The 23,468-nt window shown below is 38.7% G+C and overlaps 1 protein-coding gene across 1 annotated transcript in view; it reads right to left on the bottom strand.

The window, feature by feature from the left end:
- Nucleotides 1–23,468, bottom strand: part of HHIPL1 (HHIP like 1) — a 111,428-nt gene that overhangs the window by 5,869 nt on the left and 82,091 nt on the right. The window contains exons 7-8 of the mRNA XM_074213062.1: nt 16,748–16,829; nt 5,711–5,793 (exon numbers count right to left, since the gene is read on the bottom strand). Of these exons, the coding sequence (XP_074069163.1) occupies nt 5,711–5,793; nt 16,748–16,829 (165 nt within the window). The remainder of the gene's footprint in view (nt 1–5,710; nt 5,794–16,747; nt 16,830–23,468) is intronic.

Below are 23,468 nucleotides of genomic sequence, written 5' to 3'. Positions count from 1 at the left end.
GGACTCTCAGGAGTCCCTGAACCACAATTGGGAACCATTGTCCTATACCAAAGTTCAAGGACAGATAGAAAGTTGAATCAAGGCAGAGCATACTTACTGGAGGAAGAGGAGAAAAGGTAAGGATAGAATTGAGTATACCAGTATCACTAGGATCAGACAGGCAGGGCACTTGATCTGTGGAGCCAAAGGAAGCTGTCAATTGCCCTTAGAAGGAAATTAGCCTTTTCTCCTCCAAGTCTCCTGCAGGCAGCAGATAAAGCCAGCGAGAATCTGAAGCTCTGGACTAGTGTGTGTGTACTAACCTTTCATATTGCAACCGTGAGGCTAACTGTGCTGCCAGGGACGTGAGCAAGACAATAATTAGCAGGGAGTAGAAAACTAAGGCAGTAAAACAGAACTGAGCTGCCCCAGTTATTCTAGGCTGGCAGATTTAAATGAATGAAATCCTAGGGTATTTAAAGAATTAGCAGATGGGATTGAGGAGCCTCTGTCAGTGATCTTGGGGTATGAGGGAGAATAGGAAAGAGGCAAAGGGACAATGTGTTGTTCAATGGTGCCTGACTCTTCATAACCTCATTTGAGATTTTTCTTTGCAAAGATATTAGAGTGGTTCTTCATTTCCTCCTCTGGGTCATTTTACAAATGAGGAAACTGAGGCAAGACAAGGTTAAGTGATTTGCCTAGGGTCACAGAGTCAATAAGTGTTTGAGGTCAGATTTAAATTCAGGGAGAATTTTCCTGACTTCAGGTACTCTTTCTACTATGCCACATATCTGGGCAAGAAAATGCCTTGATATTAAAATAAAGGCTATCAATATATTGCTTTAAAAAGACTAAAGGGGTCAAGACTAGAAATGATCCCTTCTAGTTGGGGGCATCTGTAGCAGTCTCACAGAAAAGGAAGTTTGAGCTGGGCTCTGAAGATACTAGCTAGTGTACTAGCTAGCCATATCTGGGAAATTCTGTGTCATTTCTTTACATTCTCAGAAATCTACTTCCAGGACCACCTTGATTGAAAGGGAAAAGCAGGGCCTCTCTGAGGCCAGTCAAGGGGGGGGGGGGGGGGCTGAGAGACAGAAGACTTTGCTCCCATTTTCCCTGCTTCTTTCCCTATGTTGGAATAGGGAAGATTGGAGAGGAAGCCAAGCTGAAAGATAGGGGCCGCTACCAGCCAACCAAAAATGCATCTACCTCTCCCTACCCTACCTTACCCAGCACCTTCACTTTAGCCACACTGCCTGTGCTACCTTTTAATATTCTCTCTTCTGCTTGTTGAACAGCCTCTCCTTTCCCCTGATTTTCTAATTCACAGGTTCTAGACTCAAAAAGCACCCCAAATGCATCTTTCCCCACTACCTTTACTCCATCACTGGAATATGTGAGAGAAGCTCAGGTTGCCATGACAACTAGTCAACAGCGAGACTTTCTTTCCATGCCTTCTCCACCACCTCTAATTCCCCCAGCTCCAGACAGCTAAGAAATTCTGTAAGATCACAAATATTTTCATTTCTGACAACCTTTCATGGATCCGGAGGTCAACCTGTGTGGAAAAAATAGCCCTGGTTAAAGAGTCAAGTTTCTTAACCCTGGACAGGTCAACAACTAGCTCAAGACCCGAGAGAAGTCAAAATCTTAGTATTTGGCAAAAAAAACTAACTAAAAAAATCTTAGTATTTGAAAGTAGAAAGGACCCTAAGAAGCATTTAACAAAACTCACTCTTTTTAGAGATGAAAAAACAGATTTAAAAAAGGAAACTGTCTTGTCCAAGGCTACCCAGATAATTAAGGAGTGATTCTGGGACTGTAATAACTCACCTTTCTAGAGTGTTTGAAAGTTTAAAATTGTTTTCCTCATGGCAACCACAGAAAGCATGTAGTGGTTAGGTAGGATGATCTCCATTTTTACAGGCCCTTTAATCTACAACACAAGTACTTCCAGGATAGATGATAAGAGAGAGGAGTCCTTAGGATGTATACAGTAATCATATGATACCTTTAAGGATTAAAGGGAAAAGAATCCTATTCTCTTCTTTTCTCTTCTATCTCTTCCTATTCTCTTCTATCCTATTCTCATCTAATCATTTCTTCCCATCTACTAGAAGAGGCAGCACGGTTCTCAAAATGTGGTCTAGGGGTGGCTAGGTGGCGTAGTGGATAAAGCAGCGGCCTTGGAGTCAGGAGTACCTGGGTTCAAATCCGGTCTTAGACACTTAATAATTACCTAGCTGTGTGGCCTTGGGCAAGCCACTTAACTCCATTTGCCTTGCAAAAACCTAAAAAAAAAATGTGGTCTGGAGTTCTTCAAGGTTAAAACTATTTTCAGAGTAAAATGAAGGCTTTTTTTCCCCAATACAGCAAATATTCATTAATATTAACAAAAACTCTTTGGGAAAGTCCTTATTTTTTAAGCATATAAAGATGTTCTGAGAACTAAAAATTCAAAGAATGATAGTTGTTATTAATAGAGCTTTGGACTTAGAGGAAGACCTGAGTTCAATCCTGCCTTAGACACTTAGCTTTTCTGTCCCTCAGTTTCTTTATCTGTAAAATGAGACAGAAAGGGTTATTTGGATTTATTGGGCTCTGACATCCCTTATATCTCTGACCCTATGATTCATGAATACTATTTATAATAAAAACAAAAGCTGACACTGATATGTTGTTTGAAAGTTTTCAAAATGATTATATATAGATAGATATAGATACATATTCCATAGAAATATATAATATGAATTTTATATTTATATCTATTATTATTATATTATTTATATTTATATTTAAAACTCATTTGAGGGGGGCAGCTAGGTGGTGCAGTGAATAGAGCACTGGTCTTGGAGTCAGGAGTACCTGGGTTCAAATCCAACCTCAGACACTTAATAATTACCTAGCCGTGTGGCCTTGGGCAAGCCACTTAACTCCATTGCCTTGAAAATTTTTTTAAAAAATAAATAAAAAATAAAACTCATTTGAGCACCACAATTCCCCATACCCAAGGTCTCCTTTTTCCAATCTATTCTCCAGACAGTTGTCAAATTCATCTCTGCCTACTGACTTCTTTACATTCCAACTAAAATCCCATTTTTAGGCAGCCTTTCCTAATCTCTCTGAATTCTAGCACCTTCCCACTTTTCATTATATCCAAGGGATTCGGTACATAGCTGGCTTGTACATATTTCTTTGCCTGTGGTCTCCTCCATTAGATTGTTAACTCCTTGAGGGCAGAAATTGTCCTTTACCTCATTTTGCATCCATAGTGCTGAGCAAACTGTCTGGTGCATGGTAGGCCCTCAATAAATGTATTGTCTGCCTGACAAATCGATATTTCTAAAGCACAGATTAGACAAGAAGCTCTTAAGTAGTTCCTCCTACCAGTTAGAGTATGCACATTCTTGTTTGTCTATTAAAGTCATTCAGAAAAAAAAAGGTCTCACCATCAAAGCACCATCAAATGGTTCAAAGGATTTAGTTTTAACTGTGTCACTAACAATAGAGAAGACAGAAGACCCTGTGCTTTGTTGAGCCAGGACCTTCCCATTGGACTTGCAGCTAAAACCTCCTCTGTGTTGTCTCTATCCTTAAAATGTGAGCTCTTTGAGAGGAGGGGCTGTCTAACTTTTCTAATTATATGCTCAGCACTTAGTACAGTGCTTTGCACATAGTAAACAACAAATGTTTCATTTATTTATTCATTCATTCATTTATTCATTCACAATCTAGCTCCAGCATAACTTTCCAGGCTGACAACACATTGTTAGGGAAAGCATAGAATTAAGAGGGATTGGGAATGTAGAAAATGAGGTAATTGGTTCCTCCTTACAAACTCTCCAAGCCAAACTACCCACTTGCAAATGACATGTGATAAGGGGCAGCAGGTGAGGCAGAGTTGAATTTCACCCCCAATTATGAAGAGCTGAGTATATACACCTGGTACATATGAATGCTTTCAATCCTGTGCAATAAGAGGTGAAGTTCACTTCTGCCTCACCTATCGGCCCCTTACTGCACTGGAAATACCATCCCTGTACCTCTTGAAACTCCAAGGTATTTTCTTTTTTTAAGATTATTTATTTATTTATTTTGGATTTTACAGTTTTGCCCTAATCTTGCTTCCCTCTCCCCCCAACCCCCCACAGAAGACATTCTGTTAGTCTTTATATTGTTTCCATGGTATACATTGATCTAAGTTGAATGTGATGAGAGAGAAATCATATCCTTAAGGAAGAAAAACAAAGTATAAGAGATAGCAAAATTATATAATAAGATATTTTTTTAAAATTAAAGGTAATAAATAGTCTTTGGTCTTTGTTCAAACTCCACAATTCTTTCTCTGGATACAGATGGTATTCTCCATCACAGATACCCCAAAATTATGCCTGATTGTTAAACTGATGGAATGAGCAAGTCCATCAAGGTTGATCATCACTGACATGTTGCTATTAGGGTGTACAGTGTTCTTCTGGTTCTGCTCATCTTGTTCAGCATCAGTTCATGCAAATCCTTCCAGACCTCCCTGAATTCCCATCCCTCCTGGTTTCTAATAGAATAATAGTGTTCCATCACATACATATACCACAGTTTATTAAGCTATTCCCTAATTGATGGACATCCCCTTGATTTCCAATTCTTTGCCATCACAAACAGAGCTGATACGAATATTTTTGTACTAATGATGTATATTTTTGTACAAGTGATGTCAAGAGTATTTTCAAGGGTCTGTTCAAAGGCTCCTTCTCTCAAAAGGTCTTTCCTTTGTTCCAAATGTTAATGTCCTGTTTATTTTAAAGATATCTTTTCTGGGGGCATGTAGCATCCCACTCATCTACCCACTTTGTCTTACCAATTCCCTGAAGATGGAAGGTCCTTAAGGTTAGGGACTGTCTCACTCTTGCATTTATGGCAGGTCACTTTACCAGTTTAAACTTCAGCTTTCTCATCCATAACACAGAGATAATAATTTTTGCATTACTTATTTCACAAAGTGGCTATGAAGAAAGGGCTTAGTGAACATTTTGTTATTGTTCAAGTAGTTTCAACCATGTTTGACTCTGTGATTCCATTTAGAGTTTTCTTGGCAAAGATACTGGAATGCTTTGCCACTTCCTTCTGCAGTGCATTTTGCAGGTGAGGAAACTGAGGTCAATGGGGTTAAGTGACTTGCCCAAGGTCACACAACCAGCAAATGTCTGACTTCAGACCCCACAGTCCATCTATTGTGCCATCTAACTAATCCATATAAATATTAAAAGTCTCATTAAGAAATAAAAATTTTATTTCTTCTATAGCTCTCCCATCATGCTTTGTCCATGGCAACCAGTCAAGAAATACTTGACCAGTTGCTTTACTTGGCTGCTTCTCTCTCATTTGTGTCTTTAAATTGCCAGATTGGTTGGAGGCAGAAAGCCTAAGCTAGGAAAGTCAGGATCAGTTTGGAAAATAAAAAACTGCCCCAGGCTCCATGCCCATGCTACCTGTATGTTATGATAAAAAACTATAATAAAATATAATAAACTATAATAAAAATGTTATAATAAAAGAGTGGTGTAGTCAGATCTGGAGGATTGGGATTTTAATCTAGGTTCTGGCATTTATTAAATGAATAATTATGAGCAGGTCACCCTGGAAGATGTTCAACCTAGATCATCCCTCCCAGCTTAGACTCCTATGACTCTGAATTCTTCATGTCAAACATCAAAGAAACAGCAAGACTTACTCTCTTTAGGTTCAAAGCTGATGATTCTGCTCTTCACTTTCACAGGGGCCGCCTTGATCTGACACTTGCCAGGAGGAGCTCTCCTGCCAATACACAGAAAGGGCCATGAGAAGGTTTTCCCATTGTAGCAGCACCAAGCCTTGAGGTCAAGGAATATCTCCTACAGCTGGAGAGATAATCTCCATCCTCCTGACTGCCTCACCAAAGGCAGCTTAGTTGGAGGAAAATAAATTATTTCTGTTTGAAGCAGGTTCTGCTACCCTCAGTCACCATTTCAGTATCTCATCCTACCTCAGTAAGTTCATCTTAATATCTAACCTAAATGTCTCAAGCTATAGTTGGGAAGTGATCTGGTATTCAGGACAGAAGGCTGGACATGGAACCAGGTAGCATTAGTAGGCAAGACAGAAGGAAAGTATCTTTTAAGCCCTTCCAACTCTAAGAATATGTGTGTTTATAAAAAACCTATATCAAATTGCTTACCATTTTAGAAAGGGGGGAAAGGAAGAAGGAAGAAAAAAATTTTTAAATGCTTTTAAATGAATGTTAAACATTGTCTTTATATGTAATTAGAAAAAATATAATTATTTTTTAAAAAATTATGTGCTGGGATTCTAAGTTCCCTTACAGATTTGATATTCTGTGGAGAGAAGAGGGGGGAGATACTCAAATAATTCAAGGGAGATAAGATTAATCCATATAAAACAACAACAAACAATGTAGACAATATTAAGACAATGTAATAAAGTGACCCAGGTGGTAAATTTTATTGTACAGCCTATAGAAGTTCAGAGCTAGCTCCAAACGGAATGGGTTTCCTTGTAAGGTATGTAAGGTGGTAAGTTCCTTGTCTTGGGAGATGGTTAGTTCTGTCTGAAGTGTAGAATAAATGACCACATGTATAAGAAGCTGTAGAATTGTTCAAATACTAGTTGAATAAGATGGACTCTAAAAGTCTCTGACAACTCTAAGGTTCTATGATTTTCTGCTTCTTTAATATGCATACAAGCAGGAGCAATCTTACACACACACACACACACACACATCAATCCAAACCAGAAAGGGGTCAAAAACCCTCTTTATACAAAAGAAAAAAGCTTTCCCAAGGATGCTCTGAAGAACTAATGTAGTTCTCTTAAGGCAGCTCCTCATCAGGGTGACAGGAGAGATTAAAGCTTGAAATATCTCACCATGGAGAATGAGAACAATCTTGCCCTGAAATCCTTGCCCAACATTGTGATCAGTGGGGAGCACCAGGCTGCTAAGGCATGAAAAATCATCAAACAGTCAGGGCACAGGATAAGGGGAAAAGAGTTTTGGGGTCATAAGTCCAAAGGAGGCCAGACTCCTCTCAGAATTTCCAAGTTTGGGGCAAAATATATTCTCCACATGGCAGCCTGGGAGATACATGTGGGAAAGCTATTGGAATCATAAAAACAACCCCTTTCTTTAAAAGTAACAGAGATTACAGAACATTTTCTCCTTTATCATCTCATCTTGATTCTTATAATATTTTGTGAGGTAGGGAGAGGAAGACAGGATTATCTTCATTTTATATGAGGAAACTGTCAGGACAGTTAATTACGAGATGTCCAATGTTATATGGAAAATCTGTTGCAAAGAATCAGCACCTGGTCTATTCAATAAAATGGCCCTCATTCTGTTATAAAAAACTATCAGTAAAAGCCCTAATCCAACATCCTCATTTTATAGATAAAGGTAATTGAGAAAAAATGACTCATCCTACATTTCACAACTAGGAAGCATCAAAACTGGTATTTTAAACCCAATCTTCTGACAATATCTAGTGTTCTTCTAGATTTTCCTTTATGGACCCTGTCATAATAATATACTTTCTCTTATCATGACATGATGACATGCCAACTTTGGATCTCTGGGTTCTCCTATAACTTTTTTTGTTTGCATGTTATTTTTGCAAGGCAATGGGTTTAAGTGACTTGCCAAAGTCACACAAATAGGTAATTATAAGGTGTCTGAACTCAGGTACTCCTGACTCCAGGGCCAGTGCTCTATCCACTGTACCATTGAGCTGCCCTCCTCCCATAATTTTCAATGCCTCCCTACAATATAGCAGATAAATTTCAAAATCCTTGGTCTAGCATTGGTCTAGTATCAACCAATCCAGTTCCATTTCTCATTGTTTCCACTTATTTACACAATTCTCCAAACTAGAATAGATACTGTTATATGAAAAAAAGAGTACAACCTTCCTCTTTCTCTGCTACTTTGTTTATACCATCCCTTTTATCTTTAATACTTACCTATCTTTCTAATTACAAACTTGATTCATCTTGAAGTATTCCTTTATTTTTCAAATCAGTGTGTGAAGGACATAATAGAGAACTATCCAAGATTTGTCAAACAAGTGGGTATAATGTTACTACCAGCAAAATATTAAGGATTATGAGGTCTTGGGTAGGAAATTGAAGATTTAAGGGGGTTATAAGTGGTGTCTTCATTAGTCTTGCTATAATAAAATAAAAGGATTTTAAAAGAGAAGGCAGATTTGATAAATGAACAGCTAAGTAAAAAGATAGTATCTGAGGGCGTGAGATTTGGATTTCTGAGACCCAACTCAAAGTATGAGAGCATTGGATAGAATGAATATCTAGCAAGGCACTGGTAAAAATCCACCTGCTATCTCTGCCACTATGGAGCAAAGAAGAAGAAATCTCACAAAGGATTCTCTTTCACAATGGTAGCACAGGACCAGATCCTTTTAGCCTCACCAGGAGGGTGAGAAAGTCAACTTGATGGAGGGAGGGGAAAACAGAGCTGCCATTGCTAATAGCCTTCCATCATCATCAATATGTCAGAGAGTACCCGTTCCCCACCCAGTCATCTAATTATGCCTCAGGATTACAGCTTCAGCATCACCACCCCCTCTAGAAGGGGGGGGAGGAAACTCAACATTGGGTTATTGTTTACTAGAAAAGACGATTCAATCTACTGTCCTATATATATCAAAACTCTGAATTCCTACATTCAGAATCAGAGGTTGCTTAGGAGAAAATTCCCTTCCTTTACTACTTGTTCCAGCCCATTCATGCCCATTCACTTTATCACTAATCCTTCAAAAAAATTATGCTCTTCACTCCACTCTCTTCCCCTTTCATTGTGCCTTCTGATACTCCCAAGTTATTGTTAACCTACCTTTCATATTGGACCTCTTGAGAGGTGAGAGGTATTATGGCATAGTAGTAGACAGATCAGGAAGACCTGGGTTGAACTCCTCCCTCAGATAATTAATATGTGTGACCCTGAGCAAATCATTTAACTTTGCTATATCTTAGTTTCCTTGTGCAAAATTAGGAGATTTTATCTAAAGGTCTCCAAGGTCCCTTACAACTATGATCCTATGTTCTTCAATTCTTCCACCTTCTTGACTTCACAGAAATAATTTTTCAGTCTCTGTGATGGTAACAAGGGAAGGAAGAGGTATCAGATTTTTCTGCTTGGTCCAGAACAACATTGGAAGTAATGGAAGTTATAGATTCAGGCATAATAATGGCAATTAACATTTATATAGTTCTTGAAGGTTTGTAAAATGATTTACTAATATTATCTCTTTTTAATCTCAACAACCCTGGAAGGTAGGATCTATTATTATCTCCATTAGAGACAATGGTTAAATGACTTGCCCAGGGTCATATAGCTAGGAAGTATCTGAAGTCAATTTTGAACTCAGGTCTTCCTGACCACAGATCCTATCCAGTATGCCACCTACATGCCTAGGCTTGTTGCAGGTAAGTAGTTTCCAGCAATTAAGAGTTATCAAAGAAGACTGGTATACCACTACCTTTGTAGGTAGGAAGGTCCTCCCACTAGGGAGCTATAGGCAAAGCCTGGATAGCCACTGAACCGGTGGTTTTAAAGGAGCTTCCTGCTCAGGTTCAGATTGGACTACATAATGTCTGAGGGCTCTCTGAGATTCTCCATCCTCAGAACTCCAAGAATATCTTGTCTGTGGGTTTCTTAGGTATATACACAAGAACAAGAGAGTGTTTATGCTCAGCCAAACCTTACCCCCATCATCACAACTAGACTGGGTGGGCAGTGGCATTTTGCTGTTTGAATTTAACCCTATTGTCCCCCTGCCTTCCTCATAATGATTCTCTAATTTATCCTATATTTTGTGTATACATAGTGTTTCCCTATAGTCTTCTCCTACTCTTCGAGAATAGGGATTGTTTCAGCCATGATTAGCACAGTGTATGATTAATTAATATGGTTGGTTGATTCTATCTTCTGTAGCACCTAGTTCAGATCCTGACTGCAGCACAGGCTTGGCAGATTTGTATAAAGCATTTCTTGGTTTCCTCATTAACACCTTGCAAAGTAATAATGCTGTCCAGAGAGCTATTTTTTTCCAGAGGTAAAGCATAATAGCTACTTCAATCCTGCTGTGAAGTTTAAATGAACTCCTACATATAAAATGTTCCCTAACCTAGGAGACCCCAGAATGCATCAAGTGCCAAGCCTGGAGTCAGGAAGACTAATCTTCCTGAATTTGAATCCAGATTCATATACTTGCTAACTGTGTGACCCCGGGCAAGTTACCTAACCCTGTTTGTCTCTATTTCCTCATCTGTAAAATGAACTGGAGAAGGAAATGGGAAACTGTTCCTGTATCTTTGCTAAGAAAACCCCAAATGGGACTATGAAGAGTCAGATACAACTGAAAAATAACTGAATAACAATCTAAAGAGTTATGGAAATGTCAGCTATTACTATGATTACAAAATCCATTGCTTCCCGCTATTTGGCAGGACTCATTGTGAGACACTCCAGACAAGCCAAGTATCGTTAAATGGGACAAGCCACACATTAGTATGCAAGACAGCATGTCTGCAAAGACAACGGGTGTGTGCTATACTAGCCAGAAGGGGCCAGGGAGGAATTTCAGGCTGAGTGGTTATAAAATACATGACTGCATTATGGGTAGATATGGACGGGAGAGGGGAAAAAAAAGAGGGGTCCTATTTTGGTTGGTCCCAGAGGACAGACAGAATGTGGATGGATGGGCTGAATTATAGAACCATAGAATCTCCATTTCAGAGGAGACCTCAGAATTAATTTAGTTGAACCTAACTCTAGATCTGATCAGAAATCCTCTCTCCCACATCCCTGAAAATAGGTCAATTAGTCTTTAATTGAAAAGGCTTCCAGTAAGAGGGACAGCCTTTCTTAGTGAAGCAGTTCATTCCATGGCTTGGCAACATTTTATTAGGAAATTTTTCTTTACCTGTTTCTCTGTAATTTCTACCTGTTGTTCTTTCCCTCTTCCTTATTACAATCCTCCCAGTGCTTGAGGAAAATGACCATGTCCTCTGAAAGTCATCTTTATCTTTTTTCCAGTCTAAATATCAGCTATTTCAACTCATCCTTGTGTGGCATGGCTTCCCATCCCCCTAAAAAATCAGATTGTTCTCCTTTGGACTTTAGTTTGTCAGCATCCTTCCTAAAATATGGACCCCAAAACATACTCTTGATAGGGTCTGACCAGGGTAGAAGACAGTAGGCTGCTTACTACCTCCCTTATTTTTAATGCCATGATTATATTAATATAGCCTATGAGCTCATAATTTTTTGACTGTCATATTATATAGTTTTAAAATTGAGCACCTAGGATTCACTGAAATATCTAATCTGCTAATTTTCTTTTTGCAAGGCAATGAGATCAAGTGACTTTCCCAAGATCATACAACTAAGTAATTATTAAGTGTCTAAGGCCAAATTTGAATTCAGGTCCTCCCAACTTCAGGGCCTGTGCTCTATCCACTGCACCACTTAGCTGCCCCATTGTTAAAATTTTTATTGTTCAGTTATTTTTCAACTGCGTCTGACTCTTCTTGGGTTTTCTAGGCAAAGATACTAAAGTAGTTTGCCATTTTCTTTTCCAGTCCATTTTAAAGATAAGGAAACTGAGTCAAACAGAAGCTAGCAAGAGTCTGAAGCCGGATCAGAACTTAGACCTACTTGACTGCAGACCCAGTGCTCTATCTTAGCTGCCATTCAATAAAATACAGTCCACCAAATTTCAGTTCTCAATTGGCTAGCCATGTTTTCCCTTCTTCCATAGGTGCAGTTAAATTTTTTGGATCCAAGTGTAGTAATTTACATTTATTTTAATTAAATTTAATTTTATTAGATTTGGATCAATATTCTAACTTGTTAAAATACTTTTGAATCCTAACTCCATCACGCAGAGACTTATTATCTTCAAACTTAATAAGCATGCCATCTAGCCCTCCCTATAAGTAACTAATAAAAAGTTTAATAGAAATGGCACAAATTAATAGAACACTTTAAGAATATCTGTAACTATCCCAATATATATTCATAGATATAGAATATTTTGTATGTATATGTATGTATACACATATACAAGTATATATTTATAGTTTGATATACAATATCTATGTGTACGTGTGTATATACCTACATATACGGAGAGAGGCACACAGAGAGAGGAAGAAAGACAGAGAGATAGAAAAACAGACAGAAAGAGAGAGGTGTATTTTTATGTATATAAAAGTCAACAAACATTTAATAAGCATTACTAAGGTATAAAACAGTCTCTCCCCTCAAGGAGATTACCTGGCAATAGAAAAGATATCACATACCAGTGAGTATCCAAAAGATAAATACACAGTAGATGGAAGGTAACCTTAGAGGGAAATGGTACAAGTGGCTGGGGACTAGGAATGATCTCCTGCAGGAACTGGTACTTGAGCTGAGCCTTAAAAGTAAGCCAAGGGGGGATGGCTAGGTGGCGTAGTGGATAAAGCACCGGCCCTGGAGTTGGGAGTACCTGGGTTCAAATCCGGTCTCAGACACTTAATAATTACCTAGCTGTGTGGCCTTGGGCAAGCCACTTAACCCTGTTTGCCTTGCAAAAAAAAAACAACCTAAAAACAAACAAACAAAAAAAGTAACCAAGGGTTCTAAGAGTTGGACATTGGAAGAGAAAGCATTCCACATTCAGACAACATAGCACAGAGGACCAGAGATGAGAGACAGAATTTTCTGTAAAAGGACAGCAATTATGACAGTACTGTTGCATAACAGAATTCAGGGAAGGTAGAATATAAGAAAATTAGAAATGTAGGAAGGAGCCAAGTTGTGAAGAGCTATAAATGCCAAATAAAACTTTTTATTTAGTTGTTTATTCTGAAGATAAAAGGAGTTTATGGAATAGCAGAGTTAAGGGGGTGATATGGTGAAATCTGAGCTTTAGGAAAATTACTTTGACATTTGTGGGGAAGAATGATTGAAACTGGGGGTGGGAGAAGAAAAGGGAGATGAGGATTGGGAAACCAACTAAAAGGATATGAGGTGATGAGGACCTATTTCATCGTGGAGTTTCAGTAGGTGGAAAGAAGAGGCTATTTGTCTCTCACAAGAGACTTTGTGAAAACAGAAACTAGCTTTGGCAAAAATATTTGGCAACAGATTGGATATGTGGGTGAGTGAGAGTGCAGTTGAAGATAACTCAAAGGTTGTGAACCTGGTTGACTGGGAGGATGGCCATAGGCCATTGACCATCAATAGTCATAGAAAATTTGGTTGAAGGGGAATTTGGTTGGAAAGATGAGTTGGATGTGTTGAGTTTGAGATGACCACAGGACATTTATGTTGAAATGTTCAATAGATAGTTGGTAATGTGGGACTGGAGTTCAGGAGAGAGATAGGACTAGAAAAATAGATATGGGAATCATTTACATAGAAACGAAAGCTTTACTTCAGGGAAGCTGATAACATCATTAAGGGGAAAACATAAAAATGAAGAATCTAGTAAAAATTCTGTGGAATATCCATATTTAGAGGGCATGATAAAGAAGAAGAGGCAGCAAAACAAAAGCAAAGGTAAAGAACAGACAGATAGGAAGGGAAGGAGGGAAGAAGGGAGGGAGGAAGGAAGGGAGAGGGAGAGAAGATGGAAAGGAAGAAAAGAAAGAAAAGTCAAGAAGAGAGAAGAAAAAATTTCAAAAAGAAGAGAGTATATAGGAGGAGGAGGTGGTAAACTATGCCAAATGTCACAGAGAAGTCAAGAAGAATGACAACTGAGAAAAAGCCATTAGATCTGGCAATTAAAAAACCATAAGTAACTTGGAGAGGGCTGTTCCAATTAAATGTTAGAAACCAGAATAAAAGGATTTAGGAGAGAATTGGAAGCAATTATAAAAGTCATTTTCAAATAATTTAATTGAGAAGAGCCACAGGGGGAAAACTGGTGGGCATGATTAGTAGACAGCTAGAATGCTCAGTGATTAGAGTTCTAGACCTGGAGTCAATAAGACTTGTGTTCAAATCTGATCTAGGACCATTAACTGTGATCCTGGGCAAGTCAATTAACCTGTTTCCCTTAGTCCTCTCAAGAAAGAAATGGGAAATTACTCCAGTATCTTTGTCAAGAAAACTCCATGGACCACACTGGGGTGCTCTGGTCACAAAGAATTGCACATGACTGAACAACAATATGGTAGGATATAGTAAGGATTTTTCAAAGGTGGGAAGATATGACTGTAGGCAGCAGGAAAGGAAAGAGTAGATAGAGAGTGGGGATTATGATGGAAGCAATCTACAGGACAAAACAGGAGGGGATAGGTTCAAGTCTACAAAGAGGGCTTGACCTTAGAAAAAAAAGCGGCTACCTCATCAACAGAGATTGAAGTAAAGGGAGAGGGTGGGTAATGATGTCAGGAGGAAAGTGAGTGAGAAGAATAAGCTGTTAATGAAGAGCCACAATTTTTTTTGGTAAAAGATGACAAAGGTTTTCAGCAGAGAAGGTGGCAAGAAAGAATGACATGGGATATTGAAAATTCAAGGTAAAAATCATAGATCTGAAACAGCTTCCACTGAGTGGGTTAAGAAATCAATGGGGAGGAATAGTAGTAGGGATGCCTGGCTGCAGTGAGGGTCCAGTTCAATTAATAAGAGTGAATTTATTATGGATGCCAGCAAGGTTTTATGAGTTCCTCTAGCTCTATTCAGCAGCATATAATAAAATTGTCTGTATTAAATGTATGCATGGACATGAATGTATAAAAATATGTAAAAATGTATATACTATATATATATATATAAATATATATAATGTGCATATAGATGCACATATGACACAAATATAAATACATATATAATATACAAAGCCCTTTCCTTAACAAGCTGCTAGGTAGGTACTGCTTTTATTCCCATTTTATAAATAATGAAACTGAAGTTTTAGGAAATAAAATAAATTGACTACAGTCACATAAGGGCAACTAGGTAGCATAGTGGATGCCCGGTCAGGAAGACTCATCTTACTGAGTTCAAATCTGGTCTCAGACAGTCATAACTATGTGACCCTGGGTATTTCACTTAAGCCTGTTTGCCTCATCTGTAAAATGAGCTGGAAAGGGAAATGACAAAGCAATCTTCTATCTTTGTCAAGAAAACCCCAGATAGCATCACATAGAGTCTGACATGACTGAAAAACAACAACTGAAGAGTCATATATGCTGATGATTTTCAAATCCCCATGACTGAAACCCAGTTCTCCTGATTCATAACCCAATACTGTGTTCACAGTGTTTCTCAAAAGAGCTGGGTTCATTTAATGGTTCAGAAAAACCATACCCTTTCCCCTATCTCTGTCAGTTAATAACCTAATCATCTTTCAAAGACAGCTCTAGTGCTTCCTGCTTCATGAAAACTTCCTTGATCCCTACACAAAGAAGAGATCTCTCTCACATAAAATACTGAAGTTCATAAAGTGTTTATGCTAATTTGGGGGTATGTTTATTTTTTTTCCCTAAAAGACTTAGAGGTAGTCTTCTCCTTTGCAGCTCTCCTTTGTTGATTACCTTTTAAGTCTTTAATAAAGCAAAGACTACTAGAGCAGGAAAGTAACCATCAAATGGACCATTATCATCACGACCCATCAAAAGGATGGGTTGCAATCTGCATTACAAGAGAGAGCTTGCAATTGTAGATCACAGGTCCAGTTGAAGTTTAGATTTTTAGATGCAGGTGCAAGTTTATATTCCTTTGAATCCCCTTTAGTACCTGAGAATTAGACTTAATTGATAGGACATTCTCAAGGGTTGCTATATAAAGAAGAGATCAAATCCTGTAGGTAATAGCAGCAATGTCCTTCTGATGAATCAGAATAGTGGAGGTGCCTCAGCGGGCAGACAAAGAGCTGCCTATTACTAGATCTTTTTGGGGAACAACTTCTTCCCTATTAACAAGCAAGCTGACTCTCTATCTAATTGGGGTCCTGCCCCAATGGAACTTCTAGGTGACTGAAAAGGGTCTTTCCTCTGGTGATGCTCTATTCCACCATCTGCCAAAGTTTTAAGTCATTCACTGATGATTCCTTTCAATAACCTAATAATATAAGTGGCATAGGAGCAGGAAATGTCGATTATTCTTGCGTCAAATAAATGTACAAGAGGCAGATATCAAGGAATTTAAGAACAAGACTGAGCAACTAAAAGCCAAAGCCTGCTGCTTGTGTCCAGTGGGACCCTGCGCAATTCATTTTGAAGAAGAAATATTTTAAGAAAGCCACTGAGCATGCTCTGTGATTCTAGGATTCTGAAGCTCATTCTGACTCTTATGTCTGTCTTGTTTGATTTTAAGGTCTCTACCAATTATGATGCTGAAGGGTTCTAAAGTGAACATGGTCACATAGTTATACATGTATAACCTATATTAGCTTTCTGTCAGGGGAGGGGAGAGGCAAGGGAGGGAGGGAGAAAAATGTGAAACTCAGAATCTTTACAAAAATTGATTGTTGGAAAACTATCTTTGCATGTATTTGGAAAAATAAAAAAATTAATAGATGGATAGACAAATTTTTTTAAGTGATTATGATCCAAGATAGGGAGGGGATGGCATTAGGGAACATGAATAGAGTTTGTGCTCATTTTGTATTCAGACAAGGCTTTTGGGGTCAGTGATTGTTGAAAATAGTTTCATAACCAGGGACATGGACACTAAATTTTTTTAAACTAAAGCAGGACTTACCTGGAGGTGTCAACCATTTTGTAAATGACTCCACTTGCAGAAAATGCGCTTGGCACTCCAGTAGACATGAAGTAAAGTTCCCCTTCAAGAAAACAAAACAAAACAAGGGAACGTGAAAATGTTGCCTGGTAGGGAAGCTAAGTGGTGCAGTGGATGAAGTACTGGCCCTAGAGTCAGGAGGACCTGAGTTCAAATCCAACCTTGGTCACTTAATAATTACCTAGCTGTGTGATCTTGGACAAGTCACTTAATCCCATTGCCTTGCAAAAAAACAAAGAAAATGTTGCCTGCTGTAATGACCCTCTTTATTCCTTGCACATTCTTTACCCTTCTAATTTTATAGCTATAGCCATTTAATCACCTATCCCAGACTGAACTCAATCTAAACCTGAGTTTGGAAGGATGTATGGCAAATTTGGACCAAGAATTCTTAGACTCACCACAGGGTATGCTTTTCTCTGACTTTATACAATATCCAGTAGCCAGTCTCTTGCCTTGATCCTTGTGACCAAGTCCAGCTTTGCTACCCCTCTCTCAATAGCTGGGTCCCTAATCTCATTGCTCCCATGCCCAAGTCACTGTTCAGTTTCTCTGAGTTAAAGTAATAAATATTTTCTCATAGTTGGACCTTGCCTCTTCTTATCATAGAATCTTAAATCTGGAAGGAACAACTAGAAGTCATCTAGTACAACCAAGTCTTCCAGTATAAATATTGATTGCATTTGTCTCCCAGACTCCAGTCTACTTCCTCACCAACCCAATCTTCACACTAAGGTCTGAGAATTTTCTTAATCACATCACTCATTTTCCTCAAAAGCCTTCAGCAGTTCCCACGGCCTATTGAATAATGTATAACTCTTTAGCTTAGCATTTGAGAGAGGCAGCTCAGACTTTGGGGAACAAAGCACTAAATTTGGAATCAAAGGACCTGGGTTTGGATCCCAGCTCTGCATAACCTTGAACAAGTCACTTTAATTCTTTGGGTCTCAATTTACTCATCTATAAGAATGTGAGGCTGGATTTCTAAGGTCCCTTCTGGCTCAAAATCCTATGATTCTGTTCTAATCTGGCTTCAGTCTACTAACCTCATCTCCTACTATACCCCTTTCTCAATCTTACATTCCAGCTCACCTAATCTTTCCTTAGTCTCCCATTCTCCCAATCTTTATTTAAATCATTTTCCCAGACCTGGAAGGAATCTTTCCTATCATCCTCTATATTTCCCCATTCAAATTCCTTCCTTTTTTCCAAGGCTGAATTTGGATTGCTACCTCTTCCAAGAAACTTTGCCAGATCATTTCTTCCCTCACCCAAACCTCTCAGTGAATAAAATTCTTTCTTCCTTCCTCACATTTCTTATAGCCTTTTGCTAGGACTTCTTTGTATTTGTTACATCTTAATCTGGATCATTTAATTTGTGTACATTTCATTTCTCCATTATAGATACATGTCAGGTTGTAAATTTATTGGAACTAGATATCATGATATTTTAAGTTATTTTTAATATTTCCAATTTTGTAACTTCTATATAACAGATGGTTAATAAATGTTTGTTGTTGAATTGAATGAAGCATGAATCCTATCTTCAAAAACTCTTAATAAGTAGTCTAGCCTCTTCCTGAAGATTTTGAAAGATAGGAAATTTATTTCTAAGGTGTAAATTCTTGCCTAGGAGACTTGGTTTTAATACCTGCTGCCCATATATCTACTATCATATGCTACCAGATACTCTGCCTCCCTATTGGTGGTATGTCTCTCTGTTGACTACTGCCATGTTTTATCTGAACCTCCTTTGTCTGCCTGCTGGTTTCACCCATAACCTCCTGTTGCCCGAGATTTGTCCTCCTACCCAATAAGCCTTGATTATTATATCTGAAGACCTGGATCCTTATTCATCACAGCATTTTGCCCATCTGGTGGATTTCTAGAGAGCTGGTCAGTGAGTAGTGAAAGAGAGCTGAATTTGGAAATGGATTTGGGTTAAAAGTTCCATTTCTATCATGTTTTAGTTGTGCAAACCTGGGTGGCTCACTTTACTTCCTGGGATCTGTTTTTCCACCTGTAAAATGAGAGGGTTAAACTCAGTGATCTTTAATCTCCTAGCCCTGAGAATTCTGTTTTTCTGAGCACAGCAGCAGATGACCAACCTGTCAAACTGAATATTCATCGAGAAGCTATGTATGCTAAGCAAGGACCTGTGGGACAGAGAAAAAGAATGAGAAAGCCTAAAGCTCAGGATGAGCTGAGTCTGGCAAAGAATGCTAAGGAAAACAAAAAGGGCTTTGTGGCTAAGTTGGGGGAAAGAGGAGAATCACAGAGGGATGGAAATATTGCTTAGGGAAAATGGGCTGATAATGGATGGCACACAGGACTGCTCTTTTTTTTTTCCTTTCTTCTCTCTGTCTGGATGAAATATCTTTGGAATGGAGAGGACAAAACAAAAATCAGCAAATAGGGAGTTGAAGGCCAAGGTAATTAAGGAAATAATAAGAGAGCATCTAATTGCCCCTGGTGAGTTCAAGCCATCAGGCTCCAAATGACAGGGTGTAGATAGATTTTGTGGATAGAATTACTGAGTGACGGCTGCCGATCTTTGAAAGATCCTGGACAACAGAAGAGATGCTTCAGGACTTAAGAGGGGCAAATCTTGTTCTGATTTTCACAAAAGGGCAGAGAGAATGTAGCCTGGAAACTGTAGGCCAGGAAGCAAAACTTCAATCCTGGAAAAATTCTAGAACATATTATTAAAGGGATGGTTTGTTAACATCTAGAAAGGAAAGCAGTAATCACCAAGAGCCAGCACAGCTTTATCAAGAACAGGTCATACCAGACTAACTACATTTTCCTTTAGACAAGGCAGCTAGACTAGTACAGCAAAGGAAGATTGCAGGCATAATATATACAGACTAGTCAAACATTTGGCAAAGTCTTTCCAGTTATCCTTATAGCAAAGATGCAGGAATGTGAACTCGACAGGTGTTTTGAAACTGGTTGAAAATTTCTCTAATTCAAAGTAATAAATGATTTAATTTCTTGAACAGGACTCATAGGTTGAATCACAAAGAATAATCAAGAAAAATTTGAATTAGTTATTTGGTAATAAGGCACAAATGGAAGTTGTTTGGATAAGTGATTATAATTAATATTTCTTTTATGCATTTATTTTGACAAGTAGCTTTTATTTTTAAAATTAATTTTTATTGATTAAAAAAATAAATTTGCTGAACTAAGTGGCAAAAGAAACACTCAAAGATGGTATAAGAGCAGGGATTAGAACTCAGGTTTCCTTGGGATCTAGTATTCTTTGAGTCGAGCTGTTGAAATATGGTCTCCCTTAGGGGCCCCAGAACATTGATCCTTTCAGAGCAGAGGCCCCCTGGTCTTGTGACTAAGAACAAACAGCTCAAACAGGAAGGAGGTTTTCTCCAGATACACCTAAGGTTCAAGCTTACACTCTTCCCACCTCCAGGAAAAAAATTTAGCAGCTTGGGAAAGTAAAACTTCCAAAGAAATAAAAAGTCCCCAGGAATAGGAAGAAAGATTCATCCCCCAAAAGGCATGTTCCTGCAGTTGGGACTTAGATGTTGTCTCCTTTTCTTCGTGCTCTGACTGACCCCCTTTCACCTAATAAAGTGGTCCCCATGTTAAGCCCTACTGGCCAATACCCTCAGAAAAGCTTGAGAAGGGGCGGCTAGGTGGCGCAGTGGATAAAGCACCAGCCCTGGAGTCAAGTACCTGGGTTCAAATCCGGTCTCAGACACTTAATAATTACCTAGCTGTGTGGCCTTGGGCAAGCCACTTAACCCCATTTCCCTTGCAAAAAATACAAAAGAAAAAAAAAAAGAAAAGCTTGAGAATCCACTAAGGTCAAAATTCAAAGAAAAAGAGAGGTCCCCTAGGACAGGTTGGTAGAGGTGTCTTTGGAAGACATAGGCCTCCAGGTTTTATTTCTCTTCCCTACACCTACCCTTGAGTCTATGTTTCCCAGTCTGACATCATGCTAAGTTCTAGGAATACAAAGAAAGTTAAAAAACAGTCTTTACCTACAAAGAGTTCACAATGTAGTGGGTTAAGTGACTGAACAAATTTGATATAGACTGGATAAGTTGAGTTCAATCTTAGAAAGAAGGGGAAGTTCAGAAAGTTCAGGAAGATCAGGTGGTAAAATTCCATTGGGAGCATTTACCCTTTTAAAACTGGCAAAATGCTACCATTCAGGGCTTGATTTGTTTATCGTGTTGATTTTCTGAACCTAATTAAGTGATGAAGAAGATGCTAATAATGCAAATTAAACATAAAATATGTTGTATTCCTCCTTCCCCCAAGAACTGGTAGCTTAACATTCTCTAGCATACTAGTGCTAGAAAGGAAAGCAGTAATCACCAAGAGCCAGCACAACTTCATCAAGAACAGGTCATACCAGACTAACTACATTTTCCTTTAGACAAGGCAGCTAGACTAGTACAGCAAAGGAAGATTGCAGGCATAATCTATACAGATATTTAACAAAGTCAAAAAGTATTAGCATTAAAAAAAATGTATTAGCATTAAAGTCAGTTAAGAAAAAATATTTTTTCAGAAGGTGGGATTTTAGATGAGATTGGGGCGGGGGGAAGTCAGGGAAGCATAGAGATGGAGATGAGGAGAATGAACATTCAAAGTATGAGGGACAATCAGTAAAAATGCTGAGAGTAAGGAGATGATTCCTGCAAGGAAATGTTTTCTGTAAGGAGATTAGTGTCCCTGGATCATAGAGTGAAAAGAAGAGGGTAGTTATAAGAGGACTGGAAAGGTAGGAGTGTCCAGGTTATGAAGGGCTTTCAAAGGCAAAAATAATATTTCACTGAGCAGGAGGGTGGCATGGTCAGACCTTTGCTTTTGAAAATCACTCTTAGTAAAAAGTGGACTAGAGTAGAGAGAGATTTAAGGCTAGGAAGTCAACCAGAGGTTACACTTGAGGTGATAGGGGCCTGTACCAGGGTGGTGGCAGTATAAAGTAGAAAAGGGGACATGTGTGAGAGATCTTATAAAGGTAAAATAGAGAGGACTTGGCAACTTATTGGCTGTGAAGAGGCAAGGATTTGAGCCTGGGTACTAGGAAGACAGTGCTCAACACTATTTGCAAAGTTCAGAAGAGGAGACTATTAGGAGGGGAAAATAATGAGTTAATTAATAGTCATGTTTAGTTTAAGATATCTAGTTTGTGATTTTTTCAATAGGTGAATGAGAATGTGAGACTAGAGGTCAAGAGAGAAGAAGAGGATTAAAAAAGATCTGAGAGGTCAGATTCGAAATTCATCTGTATTTTTTTGGTTGCTGCTTATGAGTTGCTTTTCAGATGTATCTGACTCTTTGTGATCCCTTTTGGGGGTTTTCTTTTTAAGGATATTTGTCAAGTGGTTTTGGCATTTTACAGATGAGTAAAGTGAGGCAAACAGGGTTAAGTGCTTGCCAAGGGTCACACAGCTGTCTAAGGCTAGATTTGAACTCTGGTAAGTGGAATCAGCTCCTGGCACTAATTAGTTGCCCCGTCATCAGAAAGTCTAATGTTTTTCCTTCATTCATGAAGAAGACCTTGATATCAGGGAGGTGATGACATGACAAGCACATGAATTGGATTTGAGTGAGGGGAGGCTATGCTAAGTCATCAACCTCACTTTCTTCTCCAGAACTATCTGGGGTCCAGTGGCCAGATATGTATCAGGACAATTGGAGACAGCCCAGAATATGAAGCAAGCAGGGATAAATGACTTGCCCAAGGTCACACAGCTAGTAAGTGGCAAGTGTCTGAAGCTGGATTTGAACTCTCATCCTCCTGGATCTAAGGCCAGTGCTCTATCTTAGCTGCCCTCATCAGAGAGTGAAGAAGAAAGTAAAAGGAGGCATTGACTGAAGTGAGATAGAGAGGATTCTTGTGCAGGTACAAATTGAATTAGCTGCCTCTGAGATGCCTTCCAACTCCTTGATCCTGCACCCTTTGACTAGACTGGACTCTGATGAAACAGATCCTGTGATGTTGTCTTATCTAGACTTCACATGTGTATAATCACACATGGATTCAGAATTAGAAAGCCCAACTCCAGTCCTGGCTCTGATGTTTACTACCTGCATGACTTGGGCAGGCACTTAAGCCTCAGTTTTCTTATCAGCCAAATGAGAAGATTCAATGAGCTGATTTTATAAAGTCCTTTTCAGTTCCACATCTTATTTCCTAAATGTTTCTGAATTTGGGAAGATTACATGAAAATGTGAGCTAGATCTTAAAAGAACCAATACTTTCATTGTACTCAGATGTACTCATTACCAGAAATTGTACTCATTACCTCAAATGTATTCATTACCAAAAATTGAACAGAGGTTCAAATAATCTCAGATCAACAAGCCAGAAATTATTATGCTCATTTTATACAGGAGAAAACTGTAGAAGTGAAATAGTTTTTCTCAAAGTTGGCAATGGAACTACATTCCAAATCTCTTGACTTCCATCTTTCAGAATACCACCTGCATAACAGAAATGACAGACTTTCTCAAGGAGAGGTGAGGCTCGCCAGCCTCATCTTCCAAAAATAATGATAAAATAAAATATTTGGCTGCTATACATATTATCAACCAAGTGCTAACTAAATATATTCTAAATGTCCAGCATTGCTAGATGGAACCAGTTTGCCAAATTGCCCATTTCTCTGTTTCAGAGAGCCAGGAATCCCACTGAGGATCACAA

This window comes from Macrotis lagotis, chromosome 1 (assembly GCF_037893015.1).
Source record: "Macrotis lagotis isolate mMagLag1 chromosome 1, bilby.v1.9.chrom.fasta, whole genome shotgun sequence".
Classification (NCBI taxonomy): Eukaryota; Metazoa; Chordata; class Mammalia; order Peramelemorphia; family Peramelidae; genus Macrotis; species Macrotis lagotis.
The sequence above is the reverse complement of the archived record's forward strand: the minus strand, read 5'-3'. Positions and strand labels throughout refer to the sequence as shown.